This window comes from Triticum urartu, chromosome 6A (genome assembly GCF_056163025.1).
Source record: "Triticum urartu cultivar PI428250 chromosome 6A, HENAU_Tu73, whole genome shotgun sequence".
Lineage (NCBI taxonomy): Eukaryota > Viridiplantae > Streptophyta > Magnoliopsida > Poales > Poaceae > Triticum > Triticum urartu.
The window spans coordinates 534604987-534628593 of NC_141878.1; the positions used below are offsets into that span (position 1 = coordinate 534604987).

The 23607-nt window shown below is 49.1% G+C and overlaps 3 protein-coding genes across 3 annotated transcripts; 1 reads left to right on the forward strand and 2 right to left on the reverse strand.

Annotated features, from left to right (window-relative positions):
- Positions 1-139: 139 nt before the first annotated feature.
- LOC125512574 (7-deoxyloganetin glucosyltransferase-like) lies at positions 140-2077 on the reverse strand. The gene is made up of 2 exons (XM_087528648.1): positions 1401-2077; positions 140-1276 (listed from the first exon to the last, which is right to left on the reverse strand). Exons 1-2 carry the CDS (start codon positions 1921-1923, stop codon positions 342-344), a joined length of 1458 nt encoding a protein of 485 aa, XP_087384774.1. The 5' UTR covers positions 1924-2077; the 3' UTR covers positions 140-341.
- A 1902-nt stretch (positions 2078-3979) lies between these two features.
- LOC147966109 (uncharacterized) lies at positions 3980-6332 on the reverse strand. The gene is made up of 4 exons (XM_087530721.1): positions 5060-6332; positions 4336-4965; positions 4075-4232; positions 3980-3992 (listed from the first exon to the last, which is right to left on the reverse strand). The coding sequence occupies exons 1-4, from the start codon at positions 5273-5275 to the stop codon at positions 3980-3982; spliced, it is 1017 nt and encodes a 338-aa protein (XP_087386847.1). The 5' UTR covers positions 5276-6332.
- Positions 6333-14470: 8138 nt separating this feature from the next.
- On the forward strand, positions 14471-16547 carry LOC125530590 (7-deoxyloganetin glucosyltransferase). The gene is made up of 2 exons (XM_048694977.2): positions 14471-15211; positions 15300-16547. Exons 1-2 carry the CDS (start codon positions 14698-14700, stop codon positions 16235-16237), a joined length of 1452 nt encoding a protein of 483 aa, XP_048550934.2. The 5' UTR covers positions 14471-14697; the 3' UTR covers positions 16238-16547.
- The last annotated feature ends 7060 nt before the right edge of the window (positions 16548-23607 follow it).

Sequence of the window (23607 nt, forward strand, 5' to 3'; positions counted from 1 at the left end):
TGACAATTTGCATCTGTACATGGTGGCAAAAATATGTGGATTAAATTTGTTAAGGTATTTTTACTACATACATGAAGACACAAAAAATGTGGATTAAAAGTTACCATCATGTAGAACACAAAAAATGTACCATATAATGTTCAGTAGTAATTGCCATCTTGTTTCATGAAGTAAAATTTACCATGGTCTACATCAGCACACCATAAAAAGCTACCCGTATGTTTGGCATTTTTGTTACTCCACTCAAGGCCATCATCACTCTCGGAAGGAACGAACTTTCTTAACAAGCAAGTAAGGTACAGTTGTAGTGTTCTCTAATTACAGTGAAGATCGATGTAGAGCTAGTTCTTGGGTAGGAGCACGTCACGGACCAGCTCGTCGAAATTTCGGTGAGACGAGCCGCCGGGCATGGCCGCGTTGACCGCGCTCTCCTTCCACTCCTGCGCTCTCTTCCTCATGCTCTTCCCCTTCTCCCCTTCCATGATCTCCGTGATAAGTCGGGCGACAGCGTCGCGCCGGACGTTGCTGTTGATCTCCATGCCGACACCCCACTCGTTGCACTGGTACCTACAGTTGGTCTGCTGGTCGGCGAAGAACGGCCAGCTGATCACCGGCACGCCGCCGCACAAGCTCTCCAGCGCCGAGTTCCAGCCACTGTGCGTCAGGAAGGCGCCCACGGCGGGGTGGTCGAGCACCTGCTGCTGCGGGCACCAGGACGCCATGAGCCCGCGCCCCGCCGTCTCGGCCAGGAACTCCTCGGGGAGCACCGCGGCGTCGCCCTTCACCAGGTCTCGACGGACAATCCACATGAACTGCTTCCCGCTCTGCGCGAGTCCCCACGCGAACTCCACCATCTGCGCGCTGGTCATGACAGTGATACTGCCGAAGTTGACGTAGACGACGGAGCCGGGCTCCCTGCCGTCCAGCCACTGCAGGCACTCGTCCTGCTCCTTCCAGAGGCTGAGGTTGATGGCGGAGCGCGGCGAGGGCGGCTCCTTGTGCGCCAGCAGCGGGAGCGGGCCGAGCGTGTAGACCTTGGGCAGGCCGAGCGCCTCCATGGCCTGCACCGCCTCGCCCTCCAGGTCGTCGAAGCTGTTGAGGATGACGGCCGACGCACCGGCCGTGCGCTCCGTCTCCCGCAGGACGTAGTGCACCATGTACTCGTCCGGGTCCGTGGTGCGTATGAAGGACGGGAAGTCCCTGAGCCTCATGCTCCGCAAGCCCGGCACGTCCTCCACCGGCGTGTCAAGGTATCCGTTCGTCAGCTGCTCGGCGTCTGCATGCGTAAAGACATATATTCAGATAAGAGCTTCGATCAGCAGCTATCAATGGCCGCACCGAGCAGAAATGGTTGACGCGCGCACTGACGGGAAACAAAACAAAAAGCAGTGCATACGTACCTTTGAGTGGGGCGAGGCCACGGCCGATGAGGAGGCGGTAGTGGCGGTACCCGAGATAGCTGATGGCGCTGGCGGTCCAGAGCTGGACGTAGGGGAGGTCGAGCTCGTTGGCGGCCTTCATGGAGAACCCCATGACGACGTCAGAGATGACGCATGTGACCGCTGGGTGGCCGGTGGCAGGGTCGTTGAGCCGCGCGAGGAGTTCGCGGAACGGCCCGAGGCAGGTCTCAGTGGTGGACTTGCAGAGCGCGGGGATGTCCTGCGTGACGTCGTCGTCGTCGGACGGCGGCAGGCCGTCGGGGATGGTGGAGAAGCGGAAGCCTGGGAGGCCGGCCACGGCGGCGGCGCCGCGGGAGCGGACGAGGCGGGCGTGGTTGTACTCGGTGTTGACGAAGGTGACGTGGAAGCCCCGGGCGTGGAGCAGCTTGGCCACGTTGAGCATCGGGGTGATGTGCCCCTGCGCCGGGTACGGCAGGCACACCGCGTGTGGCTTCCCGGCGGCGGCAGGTCCCATCGAGCCCATCTCCGCTGCAGATGACTCCGAGCGTTCCGAGCTGCCGGTCCAAGATGGGTCGATGGCAACAATGGCTTCCTCCTGGCTGAACTCTCGTACGTGGCCGGCACTTGCTTTGTTTCGTAACTTGGTTGGCTGGGGATCGATATGAATTGGTTACCTCGGCGAGAGCGCGGCTGTATTTATAGGCACGGCCTGCGCAGGCAGCACTACTCCATATTAGGAGGGGCATGACAGTGAGAATCGCCATTTTGTTACGAAAAACGCAAGTGATGACGTATTAGGATCGTGTTAGTTGGACTGGATGAGTATATTGTTTGTTTATTGCACCATGGCTGCTTCGAGGATGGAGACTTGTTGGTCACTTGTTGGTCCTACTCCTACCTCCACACAAAGCAGCCGGCGTGTGATCATGTGCGGGTCAGCGTGAGAGGTCGCTACGTGTGCAGCGGCGCCGCATGGGCAACAGCGGCAAGTTGGCAGCCGGCCGGCATGATCTACAGCACCGGCCATGTGCTATACGTGCGCGCTGAGATCGTCGGTAATGCGAAAACCAACATAGTGTAGACTCCTTATTAGCACTCTTTATGGCTTCAGTTCTGCTGGTGACCAGCCATCCACAGTGGCGGTGTGCTTGCGTACGCTCCTACTCCTAAAACTAACTATGTCGATGGTTAGCAAATTTGTACATCTACTCCTTGACCCGTAACGTTGGGCTCTTTGGCGTGCAGTTGCCATCAGCGTGGCCAGCTCTGGCCTGTCCTGGGGTATGGGAACCAAAGAAAGAAGGCAGAAACTCTCTGAACATAATTCGTTTTCTTTGGATGAACTGGTGCATGTGGCATGCAACGGACAAGGATTGGGTCCACAACGACGGCCGCTGCATGCACGGTGTGATCGTTCATTACGTCAAAAGGAGCAAATTATTGCATTTGACATCCTCGGCACGTAACCAGCTGGACCTGGATGGATGGATGTGCAAGAAAAAAAATACTATGGAAAACAAATACGGCCGGCAACATATATAGGCACATTATTCGTCTATAGTGTGACACAGCCGACATTCAATTCAGCTGGAACTGCAAGTCACTAGTGAGCCCAGTACTAGTACTACAGCGTGCCGAGCCTAGGCTAGAAATCGCCTGGATCGGATGTACTCAGCTCCGTGAAGGCCCGTCGTGGCCTACTGGCTAGACATGCGTTATTGAGGTCCCGTCGTGTCCGGCAAAGGCCTATTGGGCGCGTCCGTACGTACTGTAGGACGCTGTAGCTCATTTGATTATCTTCCTGTACGTGGCCAAGGCCTACTAGACTTTCGGCGGCGTTTGAGCTGACATGGCTAAAACTTGAGGTCTCGTCTTGTTGGGCAAGTCTACCTATCTAGTAGCTGCTTCTGCTTAGATCGGTCGCAGGTTTTTCCTGAAGAAAAAAGATGCCCACAAGGCTCCTACTACTAGCTTCTGTTCACAGAACGCAAGAAAATAATTGTGGCATGGCTAGAGCTAGCTGCCAGCATTTTCTGGAGCCTTTTGGCTGGGTAGCTAGCCGTATCATCACACGTATGACCTACTGGCTTACACGTCCCCTTCGTCGCGCTGTTATGGATGGATGCTGTCCCGATCGAGCCGGTGCACTCCAAGCTAGGTTCATTGGACTCCGTCCGTCTCTCGGTGATCTGACTGCACACCTCCGGTCCATACGAGAAATTAAGGCGCAGCTACGACTAAGTTATTCTACCGGTGCCGGTAGGTACCGGTGTTAGATCCATCGTTCCTCACTTTCGTCAAGATCTGTGCCGCCAGGTCCATATAAGTTAGTAATCCCATCCGAAAACTTATACAATGGGAATATAACTGTGCAGTCTGACAAATAGTATAGAGTACAATCTAAGGGAGCCCACCACTTGGGGATATTTATTCTTCCTATCGGTCTAGTACACACCACCGTCGCCATTGTTTCTCCTCAAGTTCTTGCGGCAGTGTATGAGTAGATTGGTGAGTCAAGTTCTCTCTCTCTCTGCGTGGCCATTGGTTCTCCTCAGGTTCTAATATCAACTGGTTTCTCCTCAGTTTCGAAATCTTAGGAATATTATGTGTCAATTTTGTAATCAGATCTGAAGCCATGAAGCAGCCGTATCCCAGATAAGATCTGATTGTATACCGGAATTGTAAGCTCTCAAACAACTTGCAATGGTCTTGTGTCTTCTTTTTTCCAGTATGATCTATTTGTTCCAGTACTACTGAACCCACAAATTTAATCCTTGGGTAACCCTGAGGTATTTTGACTAAATGTGATTGAAGTAGATCCACATATATGAGCTGCAATAATTAGACAGAATAGAAATATGGTTTATTAGTACCACACTGATGTGAATGTGTATTGGAAGCATAGTATGTGCAATTATTGAAAGGTTAAGCTTACATGTAGAATATGAACGCATCCACCGACATTTAGGTTGTGCACTTTGTTTTCCCTTGATTCACGGATTGCCTCGATAAGGTACTCCGCAGCAAAACGACACCAATTCATACGAGGGATGTCGGTCAAGTCCTTCAAAGCTCCTAGCAGGTAACTTCTATTAATTTGGTAACCAGTCATCGGAGCTAAGTAGGCGCAAAGAATGACTTGCATGAAACACAAGCAAAACTTGTCCTTGTCTTTTTCCTCTTTGTACGTTAACATCCTGTCTGTAGCTTCCTTGAGTGATTCTCCTCTTTCGGCCTTAGCAGACTTGAATTTAGTTTTACCTCTGAAAGGTTTGTCACGAACCCTACCTGGACGGGGCATTGGAACTGCTTTGTCAAGAGCAGGTAACTTCAAGAGGTTTTCAACAGCTTGTACTATAGAAACCTTCCTGTTTCTGAATACTAGACATTTGCTGTCGCAGTCTACTCTTTTCATCAGCCATATAGTTAGCTTTCTGGGTAACTTGCACTCAATCATGTCAATGAGTGATCCAAATCCCAATTCTTCTATCCATTTTAGCTCTTCTGGACATAGTTTTTTTATAATGTCGCGTATCTTGTTTGGATCACATTTCCAGTTGATTGTCTACATGCATGTTCGGGAAGAGCCAGGTTAGTGCTGCCATCAATAATTATATTTTAAAGCAATGCAAACCTCTATTCCTGCTTTTCTATAATACCTGCTTAACTTCGGCGGAAGCTGCTCTCTTAAGTTTCTTCGGAGATCTTCTACAGCTATTCCTGGTTGATTTTGATTGAGAGAAAACATCAGTATCACTCATGTCGACGCTACAGCTTTCATCAGAGTTAGTTGTCTGAAAGCTTGGATATTTCCGGCGACGGCGTGCAGAATTAGTCATCTGTGAAATAAAAAATTCCAAATTCAGAACCAGCATAGGTAGAAATAATAAAGTGGTGGAGAGAAAATTCAGTTATCAGTAAATTTTACATTTTTGATTTTTTGGATCTGAATGTACTTACAACCTGTGGACTTATGAAACCCCTAGGTTACGTACGGATGTAGCAGTTTAGTATGGATATTAGTAAAATTTGAACACTATATCTAACATTTCAGTACCCAATGTGTACCCTTAACACAAATTATGTGCCATCTTATTTCAATAACAGTTTGCAGCCTGTACTTAAAAAATGTATTTCAATAAAAATTGAAATCATGTAGAATAGCCATATCACTAGCACGATGAGATATAGTTTCTTTAACCTATTTCAATAAAAATTGGAATCATGTAGAATAACAATTGAAATACTGTAGAATAGCCATTTCACTAACAATTTTCAGGATCTTATTTCAATAACAATCTCTATCATGCAGCCATTTCACTAGCACGGTCAGATATAGTTTCTGTACCGTACACCAATACAGATTGGAATCATGTACAATAGCCATTGAAATCATGTACAATAGACATTTCACTAACAATTTGCACGATCTTATTTCAATAAAAATTGAAATCATGCACACAGAGTGTACACTTAAAACGAATTAAGGGAACTAGAAATCATATTTAAATCATAGTTTCTGTAACAAATAACTATCTCACTTTCAACATCTCATTACTAATGAGCTACGGCATTTTGTAGTTTACACATGGGGATCTAGGGTTAGAGAACCAAATCATTTGTGAACTACAGAATCTAGGTTTAGAGGTCGCGGATTTCTACATATCTAACCAAAAAAAAAGTAAATGCAGAAACTGTAAATGAAGATGAGCAGCACGAAGTATGAGTGAATGAAGATGGATATCTAACCTTCACGAACTAATGAGGGCGGCGGAAGTAGGTCAGTCGGAGGGGAAGAAAAGAGACTGGTGAGCCGCCAAAAACGCGGCCCGGGTCCGAGGCGGCGGGGAAGAAATCAACCCGTTCAGCCGCAAAGAATGCGGCCCGACGGCGGAGGAGAGGGCGGCGGATGAATCATGGCCGCCGATGGAAGAAGAAGATAGGCTTGCGGGCGGTGGGTGAGGACTGGGGGGTAAAGAAAAGGAGTTACTAATAAGTGAGGCCAACCATTGATAGGACGTAATGATCAATACAGCGGCCCGGGTAGATGAATACACTCATATACAAACGTATGGGCCATCGAAACGCACGAATCGCAAACAATGCCAACGGTGGATGCCGCTCCGGTACATCCCCCCTCCGGTAAAAAGAGGTTTGCAGGCGCAGCTAGCGCTGTCGTGTATACATTGACTTATCGTCCTTGAGTTGGCTATATCGTGCAACTTGCGAGAGCAGTGATAATTAGCTAAGCACGTCATGTCATGGACTTATCTTCCTTGAGTTGGCTCCATTCTTGTTATCGCTCATGGTTTAGCTTGTCGAACAACTTTGACAGTTGGGAGTGCTACGCTATAGAAACTTCATAGACGAGCGTGTTGGAAATATGCCAATAGAAGCAATAGTAAAGTACTATAATTTATTTTTAATATTTTAATTAATGTTTATATTTCTATATTATAATTATGAAGGTCCTTGAATGTGAGATTCATAGGAAAACTCATTTGCATGTGTAAAAACATAAACACCAAGAAGTTCAATAGTCTCGCCTCTAAAACTAGCTCATGTTTTGCATGATGATCTGGTATTCCTGATCATAAGCTATTGTTGAAGTAACAAGGATGCAAACAACAATCAGAGCACATTATTACCAGAACAATGGTGTTTAGTAGACCCAACAAAATGACATGCCATGAGACCACATCACCACAAAGTTATGAGTACAATCATGAAAGTGTTAATGTATACTCACTTCCTTAGACCATGATAATGTCATGTCCCTTCATGCGGGACCTGTTACTTTGGGGTTGGCAAACGTTACCCGTAATAGAGCGATTATAACAACAACTTTCTGGTACATCAAAAAAATATGTCTAGGGACTCGATAGTTCAAGACTGAGATTTGCTCCTCTAACAAGGGAGAGATACTTCTTTGGGCCCTCTGGGTACTATGGTATCCAACATTGATGAAGCCATATGTCCGTGTTGAAGGACATCCCTTGACGGGAGGGACAATTTTGTTTGTCTCCACAAGATGACACAAACTTTTCATTAAACTCCAGTATGCCGCACCTTAGTTCATTGTTGAGCACCCCTTACAATTGTGAACAAGCCAGTGCTCAACCATACCGGTGCCAAGCGTACGCTAGCTATGACTTGGTTGAATAGGCGTGCACCACCTTTCACCCATGCCAACTAGATAATGTTGCTGAGATGACATTTCTTATCATAATAAATGATGTATTAAAATTTATTGTGCATGGCAAGAAAGTCCGGTCGTGGCCTACTACTTCCCTCCTGATTTATTGGTCATCTTTGTATCTTGTGTCAAAATTTGATCGTTGATTTAACTAACAATATGTTAATGCACGTCATAAAAATTGTATCATTGGATTCATATTTGAATATAGACTCTAATAGTTTAGTTTTTGCTGACATGTATTGATATTTTGCTAGTTAGATCTATGATCAAAGTTTGACATTAAATACGAAGGAGGCCAATAAACCTAGACGGAGTTAGTACTAGCTAGACATGTATATGCGTTGAGGTCCCGTCGTGTCGGGCAAGGCCTATTGGACGCGTACGAACGTGGGTCACTGTTGCTTATTGATCTCCATGTATGTGGCCATGGCCTAAACTAGACTCTCCGCGGCGTTTGAGCTGACATGGCTAAAACTTGAGGTCCTGCCGTGATACGTATCTAGTAGCTCCTGTTTAGACCATGCTTACTAGGATCCTAGCTACTGGCTTCTGTTTGCCAGCATTTTGCTCAGCCTTGGCTCGGTAGCTAGCCGTATCATTGTATGAGTTGCTAGAGACCCCGTCGTCGCCCTGTTATGGACGCTGTCCGAGTATTTAACAAAAAACTATCACATTTCATGGAACCATGCCTACAAACTACCACTTTACAAATTTGTGTCAAAAACTATCACTTTCTCATTAATCTTTGACTAAAAACTATCATGTCTGAAAAGAGCCTGATTTGCCTCTTTTAAACATGTTTCTGACATGATGGGCTCAGCATTGACGTGGCACATTAGCAAAATCTGTTTGATGGCGGCCGAGGAGCTCGCGGCCTCCGGCAAGGGGCGCGGAGCGGGCGGCTCCGGCGGCTCTAGCGCGACCCGCGGCGGCTCCAGCGCTGACCACGGCGAGCGGCTCCCGCGGCGACCCGCGTCCAACGGTGGTCGTGGGGTTGCCGGAGGTGCATCCTAGCGGCGTCTGCAGCGAGCGGAGCGGCGGCCGGTGCTCGGCCTTGCACGAGCGCGAGGCTGCGGAAGGGGGGGGGGGGGGGGGGGGGGTTAGCGGCTGGCTGAGGGGCTCGTTAGCCTCCTGGGAGGGCCAGGAGTGCGCTGCCACGCTCGACGTCAATAGACACGAGCCCTCGCAATGGCAGCGGCAAGGTGCGACGGCGATGTAGCTATAGTTATGGCTGGGCGCGCGTCGGAGCTCGGGTCCAAGATCGAGGAGGGAGGCAAAGGGAAGGCGTGACTCATAGTGGTGTCGAGAAGTTGCTCAGGGTAGTTGGGGTCGCTGGAATGCGACGGATTGACGCGGCTATGGGCGGTGGCCAACGGTGAGGAAGTGATGCGCGCGTCGTCGGAGAGGCCCCCGGGGTTCGATCTAAAGTAGTAGTCGAAGGAGCGGCGCACGACGGAGGTCCTGGACATACTCGAGGGGCCCCAGGAGCTTGGTGGGCACGACGACGGCGAGGTGGGAGCGACGAGCCCACTCGGAGGTGGTCGGGAGCGAGCGAGAGGGGCTAGGGAGGAGGAACTGCGAGGTGCACTGCGGAGCGGGCGCGCGCGTGCGGGTGCGGCTCGGAGCACGAGCTCCGGCGCTCGGCCACGGCGTTGGTGCGGCGAACTGAGCATGAGGAGGAAGAAAGGTTGTGCGGGCGAGAGGGTCACCGGAGTGCACACGAGGTGTTTGAGAAAATGCCAGAGAGAGAGGAGGAGGAGGAAGATTGATGCTGACAGGTGGGCCCGTCCTGTCAGAAACGCGTTTAGAAGAGGCGAATCGGGCACTTTCGGTAGCTTTTAGTCAAAGATTAGTGAAAAAGTGATAGTTTTCGGCACAAATTTGTAAAGTGGTAATTTTTTGTCACGTTTCCGGTAAATATGGTAGTTTTTGGTTGAATACTTGATGCTGTCCCGATCGAGCTCGTAGGTTCAATGTACCCCGTCCATCTCCCGGTGATCTGACTGCACCTCCGATCCATAGGAGAAATTAAGGCGCAGCGTTGTCATACATGGACTTATCGTCCTTGAGTTGGCTATATATGTCGTGCAACTTGCAAGAGCAGTGAGACTTTAGCCAAGCACGTCATGCTCATCCGCGCTATACAGACTGCGAGACGTGCGGATAAGCAGCGAATTTCTCCGTGTGTTGCTATACATACAGGAGTATCGACCTTTCACGCGCGGGGACCAAAATTAGTGCTATGTAGTCGAGACAAGAGAACTTCGATATCGAAAATGTGTACAAAATGCAAGTGGCGAGCCCTATGATTGCCCTGGCCTGGACGGTACCGGCGATCGACCGGCCGGCCGCACGTCGGCGATAAGCACGGCCGCCGGACGCGGTGCTGCCTTAGCCAACGCTGGCTGCCCCGACCACACAAGGCACAACCACGAGGTGCACTGTAGACGGTCGCTCTCCGGCAAGTGGCCGCACGGACTGCATCGATCCCGATCGCCTTCGCGAACGCGTAGCCAGCCTTTGTCTCGACTCCCGGCCTCTAGCCGATTCCACCACTGTAGACGGTCTGCAATCTCTTTCGTCTCGATCTCTCCTTGTGTGTGCACCGTGCGGTAACAACTTGTTTTCAGCTGCCGGTAATCCACACGGTATCTTCTTTCTCAGATTTGCTACGACAACGACGAGCATGTGGCGGAGGAAGGGCGTGCATGCAGTTCCGTTGGGTTGACTGAAAGATGATTTGAAGTCAAAATCACAAACGGCGCCGACGAGGTACGCCAGAAGATGGGATTGTGCATTCGGGCTGCCTTGGCTAGCTCCATCGTTGACCATCCCACCCACCGGCCGTCTGCATGCTGCTCGTGTGAATCCCGTGCCGCCATGAGATGCATGCACTCCTGCAGGCTGCAGCCATGATCAGTGCGCTGTCTGCGACGAGCTACAGACCTCACCTAATAATCGTCGGCGTGTACGGTTTGCATGTTGTGGAACTGTTGTGCGCACGCAGATTTAGAACGTTGGAAATTGCGCGAGGATGGCGTTCGCTGCGTTGGTCTGCAGCGGATGGCCGTCAGTTAACCAGAATCTCACCGTCAACCAGAAACGAAGTACAACAAGTGGAGTAGATAACTTAGCTCAGTGCAGCATACTTATCAGTATGATCCAAACGTGGTAGGCCAATAGCATAGATAGATACCAGTAAAAATAGATACAGGTTAGCAGCAGCATTATGCATCAACGGCCACCTTCTCGGACGCTCGCAGCGCTTCATCATGCATCGTCCGAGCCTGAGCTATCCGGATCCGAACGGAAGCCAAACGCTTTGAAGAAAGCAGCAGCATGCGTCTCGGCCATTATCACGACTTTACTCTCCTTAATTTAACCCTCCAAAAAATTCACTTCAGTAATTAGGCCAGGGTTGGGGGTAGTGGCCACCCCAGGACCGCATGTAGCTCCGCCGTTGTAGAATATTAAGTGAAGATTAGTTTTTTTTTCAATGAAAAGGGATGATTTTGACTAAAAGCAACTCCAACATATCCGGAATCCGTAAAAAGACAACGCCTATTCAACGCCTTAAGAGCCACTTAAAATACAATTTCGTACTGGGCGCACACACACCGGTACACTGGTGTAGTGGCGGGCTGGCCCATACTCTTCTTGTTTTGATTATTTGTGAATCTTTTTCAACTTCAATTTTTAAGAAAAATAATGAGATTTTTTTTTCCAAACGTGTGAACTTTTTCAAGTTCTTGCTAACTTTCTAGAGAACCTTTTCAAATTTCATGAATTTTTTTAATCTATGAACTTTCTCAGTATTTTTCAAATTTTTAAATCCGTGTAAAGACAACGCATATTCAATGCCTTAAGAGCCACTTTTTTTTTGAGAATCGCAAAGCTTTATTAAATCACTGTCACACATGTTTACGTGGCTGAAATCAAGTTCTTCGGGTTGGTCTAACCAAATATGACAGCCAACCCCCCAAAAAAGTACATGCTTTGCGAGATTATGTGCTTCAAAATTTGAGTTTCGAAACTCGTGCTTAAAAGTAGAGGGGAAAAAAGACCACTCTTCTATTTCATGTATCACCGCTCCATAGCTTGCCACACTCCCACTCTTATCGCTTCAATCACGACTTTACAGTCCGACGCCACCACCAGTCGATGCATGTACAAGTCCGACGCCAAAGCCAGAGCTTCTCTAGTTGCCGGTGCTTCTGATGTTGTTGGGTCACTGATGTATGGGAAGATCATACCGGACGCACCCAAAAAATTCCCCTCATAGTCACGGCAAATTGCTCCAACCGATCCAAAGCCTCCGTTCCTTGATACCCCAGCATCTACATTACTCTTCACATGATCCAACAGAGGGGCCTCCCATCTTCTAGGTCTGACCACCGGTATAGTGACAACCACTTCAACTTTCTGCATAATCTGCATGCATCAACTAACTATGCTAAGCTAATCTCTGTGCACCACGCATCCGCTGCAGCCCGCGCGATCCACACGCACGGCCAGTGCGCAAGAACGGGCACGGCCACGGCCACGCACGCGCCATGCACGCCAGCCATCACATCTGGTTTACTCCTAACGCCGGATGGATAGAAGCCAAAACGCTTTGAAGAAAGCAGCAGCGTGCGTCTCCGCCATTCTCTGCTCGTAGTCGTCGGCGCGGTCCTCAACCCTGACATAGCCATGGGTCTCAAACTCCTGGCGGACCTTCTGCTGGTGCTCCATGAGCTTCAGCTCGGCCTCGCGGGAGATGTCGCACGATTCCTTCCAGGCGGCGCTGTCGAAGTCGCCCACGTCGTCCTCGGGGCCGAATCTGTGAGACCTGTCCACCTCGTAGTCCCAGGACAGGATATAGTCGATCCTCTTCTGTGGCATCACGAGGAAGATCTTCTCGGAGCCGGCATCGTCAACCGCGTCAGCACCAGGATTCTCCTCCTTTGCTACGACGGCCGTCAACGCCGCATCAGAAGACTTCTCTCCGGCCGAACAGCCGGCCGATGCCTCACTCGTCTTGGTTCTAGTGGCGGCCAGCTTAGCGTCCTCGGACAACAATTTCTTCATCGGAGATCCTGGCCGGTCACCGCCTCCATACTACTGGTAAACGGGACCCTCCTGCCAGCCACCGCTTGATCTGATGTCCCGTGCCTAGGCTCTCCACGCCACTCGATTTGGTGATTTCCTTTCAGATTTTGAACCCTAGGTTTCGATTCTGAACCTACTGTCTTAAAATGTATAAATTAGTTATTTTTGCATCTACATGGTGTATTGCAGATGCTCGAAGAGCTGCTTGAAGACAATTTCGTACGGGGCACACACCCAATGTACACTAGCTAGCGAGCCAATCCCCATTCTTCCCGCTTTGATTTGTTTTTCTATGTTTTCAACCTAGGTTTTTCTTTGTTTTCTTTTTCCTCTCTTTTCATAGGAAAAATTCGAAAACCTGTTTCAAATTTATGAAACTTTTTCAACTTCACAACCTTTTTTTCAACTTTCATGATTTTTCAAATTTGTTTTTTTTTTCAGTTTTTGCTAACTTTCTAGTGCTTTTTTATAAATTCATCTATTTTTTTATAAATTCGTGAATTTTTGGCACTATTCAACCATTTTTGTGATTTTTTCTTTCAAAATCGGCAAACTTTTTTCAAATCCATGATTTTTTCAAAATTGATGAACATTTTTCAAATTCTTTAAATTTTTAAATATCTGCAAAAATAAATAAAATGATGAGCTTTATCGCAAAGCCGCAAACCTTTTTTTCAGAATCACTATGAACTTTTTTAAAATTCTTGAGCTTTTCTAATTTTGTGAAAAAATTTCAAATCCATGAAGTTTTCTTAATTTGCGTTTGTTGTGTTTTTTTTCTCCAATAGTGAATGGTTGATCGATCAAATGGTCAACCGTCGACCGTTCAACCATGACCAAGCGAGTCAAGGCGCATCCTGGGCCAGCGATCACATCACCATGATGATGGGCCAGCCCAGAATTGCAGCCGCTTGGGCGCTGGTTGTCGCCGAGGAGTACTTTTAGACTAGAGGCAATGTCTTACAAAAAAACCTATAGTAGAGGCATCTACTAGGTGTGAAAACAAATCAAAATGACAGGTTAATTTGCGAGTCCAAAGCTGTAGCAGGATAAAATTTGTGTAGCCTCATGTTGTAATTAATATCTGGCAGCTTGTATGTGAACTTGCATAACGTTTGACTCAAGATCTTAAGCGATGCACCGTTTGTTTTGCATGAAAGCTAACTTGAAAGGCCTCCTTATCCATTTCCTAAAATGTGCTAGACCCTTCTAGAAGTAACTTGGTCTAGGTAGGAAGTTACATCGGGAAATTTCATATGGCATTACTTTAAATTAGGCATCAAAAGTTCTTCAACATAGATTATGGTTTCGCCCATCATCTTTGCCAAATCTCAGCTTGATTATATCTTAGTCGATGCTATATTCATGAGATCATACATTAAGATCTGTGCAAGAAAAAATCAGTTTTTTCATGCTATGATACTTGATAGACTTGGTTATATCTTATTAGCACATTAGGACCTAACCACACTTCGGATGCTCCAGTGCTTTAACTTTTGTGCTAGCAGCTTCACTCGTACACTAGCACCATCGAGCAGTGCTATCCAGACGACATTATGTAGACGATTTGCAGCCGACGATTGAATCCAGCGGTGCAATGTTGTTCACGGCCGACCAACAAGCGGTGGATTTATAGTTGTAATGTGATCTTTTAGCCCATGTTAAGTCCTAGGAACCAAACAGATATAAAAATTTTAGGAACTTGTGATTTATAAATTGGAATTAAAAACAGATATAAACAAGCGAGTCCGTTGCGCAGCTGAGTGATAATTGATCGATCCGATGAGATGACGAGAAACCCCCTATCTCTAGACGCATGTGGGCAGGTGTCCGTCACTTTCTCCACGCCAGGATTAAACATATCAATCCATCACCGTCACGCGCCACTGCTTCGCCGACGCACAGATCCACCGGCCAAGCGTACGTTTCACTCCTCGAAATCAATCTTCCAAGCAGATCACCGGTCAACTCCGAGCACTCCGTCGCCTGCGCCTGTTTGACGCGGCGATGAGCTCGGACGCGCACCAGCGGCGGCAGCCGCACGTGGTGCTGATCCCGCAGCCGGCGCAGGGCCACGTCACGCCGATGCTGCACCTCGCCAAGGCGCTGCACGCCCGGGGCTTCCGCGTCAATTTCGTCAACTCCGAGTACAACCGCCGCCGCCTGCTCCGGTCCCGCGGCCCCGGCTCTCTGGACGGCGCGGACGGCTTCCGCTTCGAGGCCGTCCCGGACGGCCTGCCGCCGTGCTACGACCACGGCGACGACGTCACGCAGGACATCGCCGCGCTCTGCCTGTCCACCACAAAGCACAGCGCCGCGCCGTTCAGGGAGCTGCTGGTCAGGCTCAACAGCAGCACGCCGGTGAGCTGCGTCATAGCCGACGGCGTCATGAGCTTCGCGCAGAGGGTGGCCGAGGAGATGGGCATCCCGGCCTTGGTGTTCTGGACTACGAGCGCCTGCGGCTTCATGGGTTACCTCCACTTCGCCGAGCTCGTCAGAAGAGGCTATGTGCCACTCAAAGGTGCGTGCCGAGAAGTAGTACTTGGCTAGTGCAGATTGACAGTTCAATCTGACAGCAGATGATTCTTCTTGTTCTGTAAATTGCGCAGACGATAGTGATCTGACTAACGGGTACCTGGACACTGTCATCGACTGGATCCCCGGAATGGATGGCATCCGTCTGAAAGACATGCCCAGCTTCATCAGAACCACCGACCCGGACGACGTGATGCTCAACTTCGACGGCGGCGAGGCGCAGAACGCGCGCGGCGCCCGCGGGCTCATCCTCAACACGTACGACGCGCTGGAGCAGGACGTCGTCCACGCGCTCCGCCGCACGTTCCCGCGCCTCTACACGGTCGGCCCGCTGGCCAAAGCCGCCGCAGGAGGCGCCGATCTGGACGCGATCGGCGGGAACCTCTGGAAGGAAGACGCGAGCTGCCTCCGCTGGCTGGACGCCCAGAAGCAGCCCGGCTCGGTGGTGTACGTCAACTTCGGAAGCATCACGGTGGTGACTCCCGCGCAGCTCGCGGAGTTCGCGTGGGGGCTGGCGGGCTGCGGCCGGCCGTTCCTGTGGGTCGTCCGGCCGGACCTCGTCGCCGGCGAGAAGGCCGTGCTGCCGGAGGAGTTCGTCCGGGAGACCAAGGACAGGGGAGTGCTGGCGAGCTGGTGCCCGCAGGAGCGCGTCCTCTCGCACCCGTCGGTGGGGCTGTTCCTGACGCACTGCGGGTGGAACTCGACGCTGGAGAGCGTGTGCGCGGGCGTGCCGATGGTCTGCTGGCCCTTCTTCGCCGAGCAGCCGACCAACTGCCGGTACGCGTGCGCCAGGTGGGGCATCGGGGTGGAGATCGGCGGCGGCGTGGCGAGGGAGGAGGTGGCGCGGCTGGTGCGCGAGGCGATGGACGGCGAGAGGGGCAAGGCGATGAGAGCGAGCGCGACGGCGTTGAAGCAGAGCGCCGGGGCGGCGACGGAGGGAGGCGGCTCGTCGAGCGAGAACATGGATCGGCTGGTCGAGTTCTTGCATGCCGGGTGTGACGGTGCTACCTGAATGACTTGTAGTACGTGTTTGAGCTGATCTCCCCGGTCCTTGGATGTTTTCTGTCTCGTTTCGCGCTGTGCCAGGTTTCCTTCACTGAATGAAGAGCTGCGTTCATCACAAAGATGGAAGAAACAAGACAGAATGAGGAGATGAAATTGTGCAGTGTGATTTTGTTGCGCTGCAAGTAATGACGCGTGCCCAGAATGCTTGGGAGCTGGGAGGAGTAGTTTTGCTCCAGATGTAAATTACTCCGGTCTTCTCAAAGACTCCAGTACAAACTACATATAGAATAAAATAAGTGAATCTATGTTATAAAATATGTCTATATACAGTTTTATTGGAATTTTTAAAAGATCTTATATTTAAAACGGAGGGAGTAGTTGGGATGGTCCGTGAGGTTAATTTAAGGCGACCCCTTGCAGCATTGGCAGTGCCGCTTTTAGCTTAGGCGGCGACTCCCGTCGCAGCATCGGTCGGTTGCATCACTGGCAGCATCATGCGGTGCCGATAGAGACCCCCTTAGAGCACCTCCGACACCCCTTTGCAACATGGTGGTTGGCATGTTTCAACACCATTGGCGTGTTTGTCCCATGCAGTGCCGAAGGTGACAACCCTAGTACAATGACGCTCTCGTAGCACGGCTCGACAACCTCGCAGTACCATGTCGGTCCCGTCGACTCAAATGATGCTCGCTTGGTGCTTGTACCATCGAGCGGTGATCATTGAAGCACCTTTGTAGCGCCGTGCGATCGGCTCGAAACAACGAGTAATGTGTGGTGGCCAGCTTGTAACACTCGACCAACACACAATGCAAGCTTCGAGAATGGCAGAGAGGAATAATTATTGTTGCAACCTTTGGCTTGCGACAACAATGCCAAACACGTCCAAGTTACGGAAGTGGTGCATGAAAATAAGACAAAAAAATAGTTACAGGGAGCCAGGGAAAGCGTTGTGCAGGACCACACGATGTCACACGAGTGAGGGGAGTGATTTCTCCTTGAAATCAGTGTGTTGTGTGTAATATTTTTCCTTAATACAATGATAGCACCTACGGGTTAAATTGTCTAGAAATGTTACACCTTTCGATAGATTTGACGTTAGCCTTCCGATTGGTCTTTCTTCTCCCTCCCGTGCACATGTGACTCCCCCCTCCCCCCCCCCCCCCCCCCCAATTCATTCTTGTGTCTTCTCCCATGGCGATGTCGTGGTGTACCACGCCATCTTTGCCTCCGGCGACGTTCTAGTGTCCGCAGCTCAAGCTCGCCTAGATATCCAATCTGAGCGGCAGCGAAAACAGAAAATCCCCCACCCGGACTAGTCAACCCTTGTCCTCGTCTTCGCCGACCAACCATTTCGTCGCTTTCTTCGCCAAGGTCCTGGCTTGTCGTCGTCGGGATGCCATGGCGGTATCACCGACGTATCGGCCTTTATGCTGCTTAAGTATCTCCTCCCAAATCGACTAAGCACTTGGGACCTCCTATTTGATGCATTCTCTGTCGAATAAGAGCATGACGCACACGGTAGAAAAAACTAGGTCGGCCCATTGGGTCGCACAGCAACGAGCGGATGCACATATCGCCAAAAGATGTGTGTGCTTTTTCAAAATTTCGTCAGAATATCAAAAATATTCCCATCTTCAAAAAATGTCAGGATTTTGAAAAAATGTTTACCTTTTTCAAACTTTGTTCAAAAGATTTTTAAATTCGCCCCAAAAAATAGAAAAAGGGACCAAATTTTGACATTCCAGGCAAAATTTTATACGATGAACTTTTTTCAAAATTCCCAACATTTTTTGAATTTGTGAGAAAATTTCGACAAAACAGAATATGTTCTAAAATTCCAAACAATCTTTTAAAACATAAAAGTGTCTAAACAGTAATGCTTCTTAAAATTTATTGTTTTTGTAAAAACAACAGGAGCATTTTTTTGAAAAAAAATAAAAAATTGGAAAAAATAATATTAAACTTTTAAAATAAATAAATTAAACGAAGAAAAACTATAATAAACCCGGCCCAGGTTCCCAAAATCGGTAAAAACCTGGGTTGGAACCTTCCAAAGTTTCCCAAAACCTATTGCAATGACTTGTTCACAGTCTAAAACGGGCCGGCCCATGTCGGTCGGTGATGTCCGAACCAACGACAGCTTGACGTAAGGCGGGTCAAATAGGGAATTGTTAAGCACTTTTCAGTTTTACTAGGTAAGTGCCCGTTCGTTGCACGGGTACACACATATTATGTTGGCTCAACATTAATTATGGATAACATATACATGTAGGATCCTCATGCACATCAGATGACATTGTTGCATTTTTACTGCTACCATCAGATGATATTGTTGTTCTTTCTATTGCTAAAATCGGTGTTCTTCTTCTTCCTCCTTCACCCACTATCTCTGTCGTAAAGATCTAGGTGTACGGCCTTTGTCAATGGTATAGCCAGCTCGCAATCTCCCTTTCACCCCACTGTATAGTTTTTATATTTCACATTGTGCTGGTCTTAAGTCTCTCTCCCTCTAATAAAAGTGCAAGTGTAACCATAGGAATAAATTTCCTTGCTCATCCTTATTAGCAGGCAAATACTTAAAAAACCAAGAAGGTTAAAGAGGTTTAATAATATATAGAACAGAACACAAGGGCAAGAAAATTCTTTGCCCAATAAGTCAGCTTAGGGGAAGAAGAGCGACACCACTGCAAATGTACGAAAACATTCATTTATTAGGACACCTTTTTTCTTACAAATTACAAAGAAGAAACTACAGAAAACAGATGCAGCTAGCTCAAAAGTGAAGCAAACATTTGATTTATGCATGTATACACAACATGATCAAGTAAACTGCAACCTGTGATCTAGATCGTTTCATATGAGCCCTCTAGCCGGCAGTAACCAACCACCTAGCATAATTGCAGCTAAAATTTCAGAAAAATATAGGCACAAACCATATATCAAATTTAGTATAGTGTCATGCTAGTTGGGTAACACTAACAGTACGCACATATAGTTTAATCTATATAACAAAAGCTGCAAGACTACGAAAATAGAGGCTAAGCTGCCATGAGATCAGCGGACATGTTACAGCCTACCGTGGAATAAAGGATGACAGCTCGGGTGTAGCACTGCCATCCTCCAACGCCACCCAGCACAACGCGCCGTGGCGCTCACACAGGCGCTCGTCCTCATCCTCGCAACAGCTGACACGTGATCTTCAGTCTACACCCAACCCATCGCCTCCGGTCTCCATCACGTCTCCTGTGGTTGGTCTTTCCGTGCCCACGTGCTGATGACGTCGATGTCCTTCAACTTCTGATGAACAGTTAACTTCTCGAGCTCTTCCTTTCTGATGAACTTGAAGCTCCATTCGCCGTCCATGGGGAACTTCCTCGAAAGTTGACGATGTGCGGAGGCGGTGCCTCCACCCGCTCCGTCTGCTTGCCGTGGTGAGGGAGCAAAGTGAAGCACACAATGGCGTTGACATATCTCTGCCCCTGCCGGCGTCTATGGTCGGAGGGGAAGAGTTAGTGACCAGGTAGATGAGGCCATTGGGTGATAAAAGCTGCACTACCGTTGAAGTTTCCAATCAACTTCCACTTCCCCTTTCAGGCGACGGCTAGCATGCCCTTGCGCGCCTCCGTCGGAATCTCTGACCATCGTCGTAGGACGGCGTAGCCCTGCGGTTCTTCAGATCGGGCCCCTGACAACCACCCCATCATGATTTCTAGGAGAGATAGGAGAGGGGATTGGATGGGGTGCGGTGCCGGTCCGGGGAGACAGGAAACGGGGCGGAGACGCTCCACGGGAGAGGAGGAATAGAAGGTGGGGAGGGCTCCACGAATGGGATGCATGGATAGACCACAAGAGGAAGGCAGCGTGCGGGGTCCTTGCTTGATTACCTACCGTGATTTCCCGTGATTTATGCCTCCCCATGAATTTATTGTATTACCATGCTTACCAAAGAACAAATCGATCGCCACCCGGGAATTTATTGCATTGCCTAAGAAAAGAGTGGTCTGATTACCAAAGATTGATTTGATTACCAAAAATGAAAGCGTAGGAAGGGGTCGCACGAGGAGGATGGATGAAGGGCGGGCGACGTAAGAGGGGAGACGGAACCTTGCGTTTCTTTTAAGTAGTAGAGATTATCAGGGTTTCTTTCTGAGCAAAGGTAGTTAGGCTTTTATTAATTGGTAAAGATATTTACAGGAATACGTATTGGGTCACTTGACGTGCCCAGCCAAAGATGCCGCCCCTGGGAAAAGAGACACCTGATCTAGCTAACCCATGAGCTTCAAAGTTAGAAGCTCGAGGTTCAAACGAAAAATTACAATAATTAAACATTCTAACAGTTATCAGGTGGTTGAGAAATTGTAAACAGCGTAATTGGGCCAATTTTCAGGTGACCGAGAACCATCTTTGTTCAGAATGGACCGAGGACATGTATGTTCGGCCGTCTTTATATTGGGCCGATTAATTTATTTATTTATTTTGACCTGTTGGCCGAATCATTTTTTTTCTGGAAAGGTTGGCTGATTCATTTCTTGTAAACGGTTGTTGTACGCTTGGCTTTCTTCTTCTCAGAGATGCAGACCGTCATTCAACAATGTCCTGTCAATCTGCTGACGTTTAGGTGCCGTAAACACGTCGGAAAAGCTTGAGCAGATAATTGTTACACCTCGATCGGCTTGGCATGGATCCCGATAAGGATGCGCCACGAGGGCACGAGGCAGTAGTCTTCACAAGATACGTGCGCGTATAAACTACGGCAGCGCTGAACCAGACAGCCAGTACGAGGAGTGACCCCTCCAACGAGGGCGATCGATCATCCAATGCACATGCTCCCAGGAAATACCAACCCCACCGCGCTACCCTATCCTATCCGGCCCCGTCTATTTAGGGTAAAACGGACAAACAAGGTGGCCCAGCGCGCGGGAGCAAACAGACTTTTATCCGTTTTGTGCCCGCTTTCGACCCATCCGCGGCCCAAGTTTGCGCCGCTTTTGGGGTGAAACGGACACCACGTGGACGCGCGGGCCGTCTGCGCGTGTCCTTCCCTGGCCCGCCCGTCGGTGGCACAGGATGGGCCTTTTTCTATCCGTCCCCTCCCTTCCTCTGGCCGCACCCCCTCCACTCTTCCCCACTGTTCCCCTCGCTGCCGCTGTCGTCGCCGCTGCCATTGTAGCCGTGCAGTTCGGACGCGAACTCGTCCAGCCCCTTCCTCTCGGCGCCGCCGAGCTACCCAACCACGACCACCTGGTGTGCGCACCCGCCGGCCGGATTTGGAGCGGATCCGGTCGGTCTTGAGCTTGGCCGGCTATGGGAGGCCGGGCCGCGCCATGGACTGGCCGGGCACCTCGCCGAAAGGCCCTGGCAGGGCCGCAAGGTCACATGCAGGCAGTGGCTCCTCCTCTAACCGCTCGGATCTGCACCGTCGGTGGTCCGTCGGCAGATACACGAATGGCGGTCGGCCGGGCTCGGTGCTTGCCCAAAAGCTCGCCGGCGCACCGTTGCCACTCATTAAGTGCGACCACTGACCAAGGATAGTTGTGCGCCGCGTGTCTACAACGCCAGAACATCCCGGATGGGTGTTCATCAAGTGCTTAAACAACGGGGTGTGCGCTTTTTTTAGCTTCGGTCTGTGCTGTAGATTTGATTAGTTGTGCTAACTTCAAATTTTATTGTGTAGAATGGATGCAAGTTTTGGTATTGGAAAGAAGAGTAGAGCGAAATTTAGTACATGTTCATGCACTTTTAGCTAGCATAGAGGTTGTAAATAAGATAAGTGCACTTGTTGCTAGATTAGAGGCTAGACACGAGACTAAGTGTGAGGAAGCAACATCTATATCTGGCTTGAAGAAGAAAGGAGGATACCAGATCGAGCCTCCTCCACAGATCAACAATGAGTGCATCGAGAAGGCACTAACCCAACTCAAGGGGGCAGTTATGGAAGTTGACTATCTTCTAAAATGTATTCTTGTTGTTTTTATTTTCTTTGGCCTTGCTTTACTAGTTAAAATGTGATGATGTATTATCATGTATCAAAAATGAATGATAAAGAAAATAATGATTTGCAAAGAAAAATACGCGGACAGGATACGGCCGGAATGCGTCCACGTGCTGGTCGCACGGCCACCGCATCCCAGGACACGTTCGGACACGATTCCAAATTCATATCCAAACGAACAGAATCCAAACAAAACAGACGTTTATTTTGAAATCGCGCGGTGGGGTTGGCCTAAGACAAGCATGCATGATCGATCGATCCTCCAATCCACATGCTACCGGGAGAACAAAGTTGCAATTGCTGTAAGCACGCAACTACCGCTTCGTCGCGGCCGGCGGCTCTATCGCCGCGAGGGCGACGTCGCGAAAGGAACGATAGAGAAATCAACATAGATTGAGGAGAATCACAGAATAGGCCGTTACATCATTATATATTACGCTTATGTCTGGATTTGGACGACAAATACGACATAGGATACGTAACTGAATGATGTCCATGCCCCATAATTAAGAAACAAGACAACGTATGTGTGTTGCGTGCGCACGATCTGTTTGTGGCCTCGTGTGAAAATGTTCATCTAGTTCACTAATTGCTTTTAGCCTCGTAGGAATTTACGGGGGGAGATCATGCACGCAGAGAATGGATACAATATACAAGCATGTGTGATTGTTTCTTGGTCACTTTGTGAATTTTGTGCAGGTTGCATACGGCAATGTTTAAGTTTTCAAATTTTATATGCACATACATATATTCATGAGGTAAAAGCATCCGAGGTACCCTAACTTGCATGAAATGTGATAATTTAGTCCCAAATTTACAAAATGCAACTTTATCATACCTCAACTTGCGCTGGATGTGACGATTTAGTCCCGGGCCTATCACACCATGCCGTCTTGCCTAATTAACCCGCGCTACAAATCTGTGATGCGATATTAACTGATTCTTGAAAGACTATTGACTGATTTCCCAATAAAGTGCCTATTATTCAATGATGCCATACTGCAAGATGAGAATACAGATACTGTAGAGAAAATTGTTCCCAAAGGGTTCCAAATAGCATGAGGAAACATTGCAACTTATTTGTGATTGAATAGTCTTTTCCACGTGTGTTAGCTAAATATATAACGCCTCCTCCTCCTCCTCCTCCTCCTCCAAGAAAGAAAGTTAGGGTTCGTGCCTCTCGCCGGCGCCGGTCCGCCTCGTCTCCGGTGGCCCTAGGGCCATGGAGGCGCGGTGGATCCTGGCAAGGGCCGGCGGGAGGGCTTCGTTTTTAGTTGTTCTTTCCAATCTTGTTAGGGTTTGTGCCCTACTTAGAAAGGCGAGACGGCGGCGGCTCCCTGAAGATGGAATAAAGGTCTCCCCGCCTAGCCCCCGTTCCGGCGGTG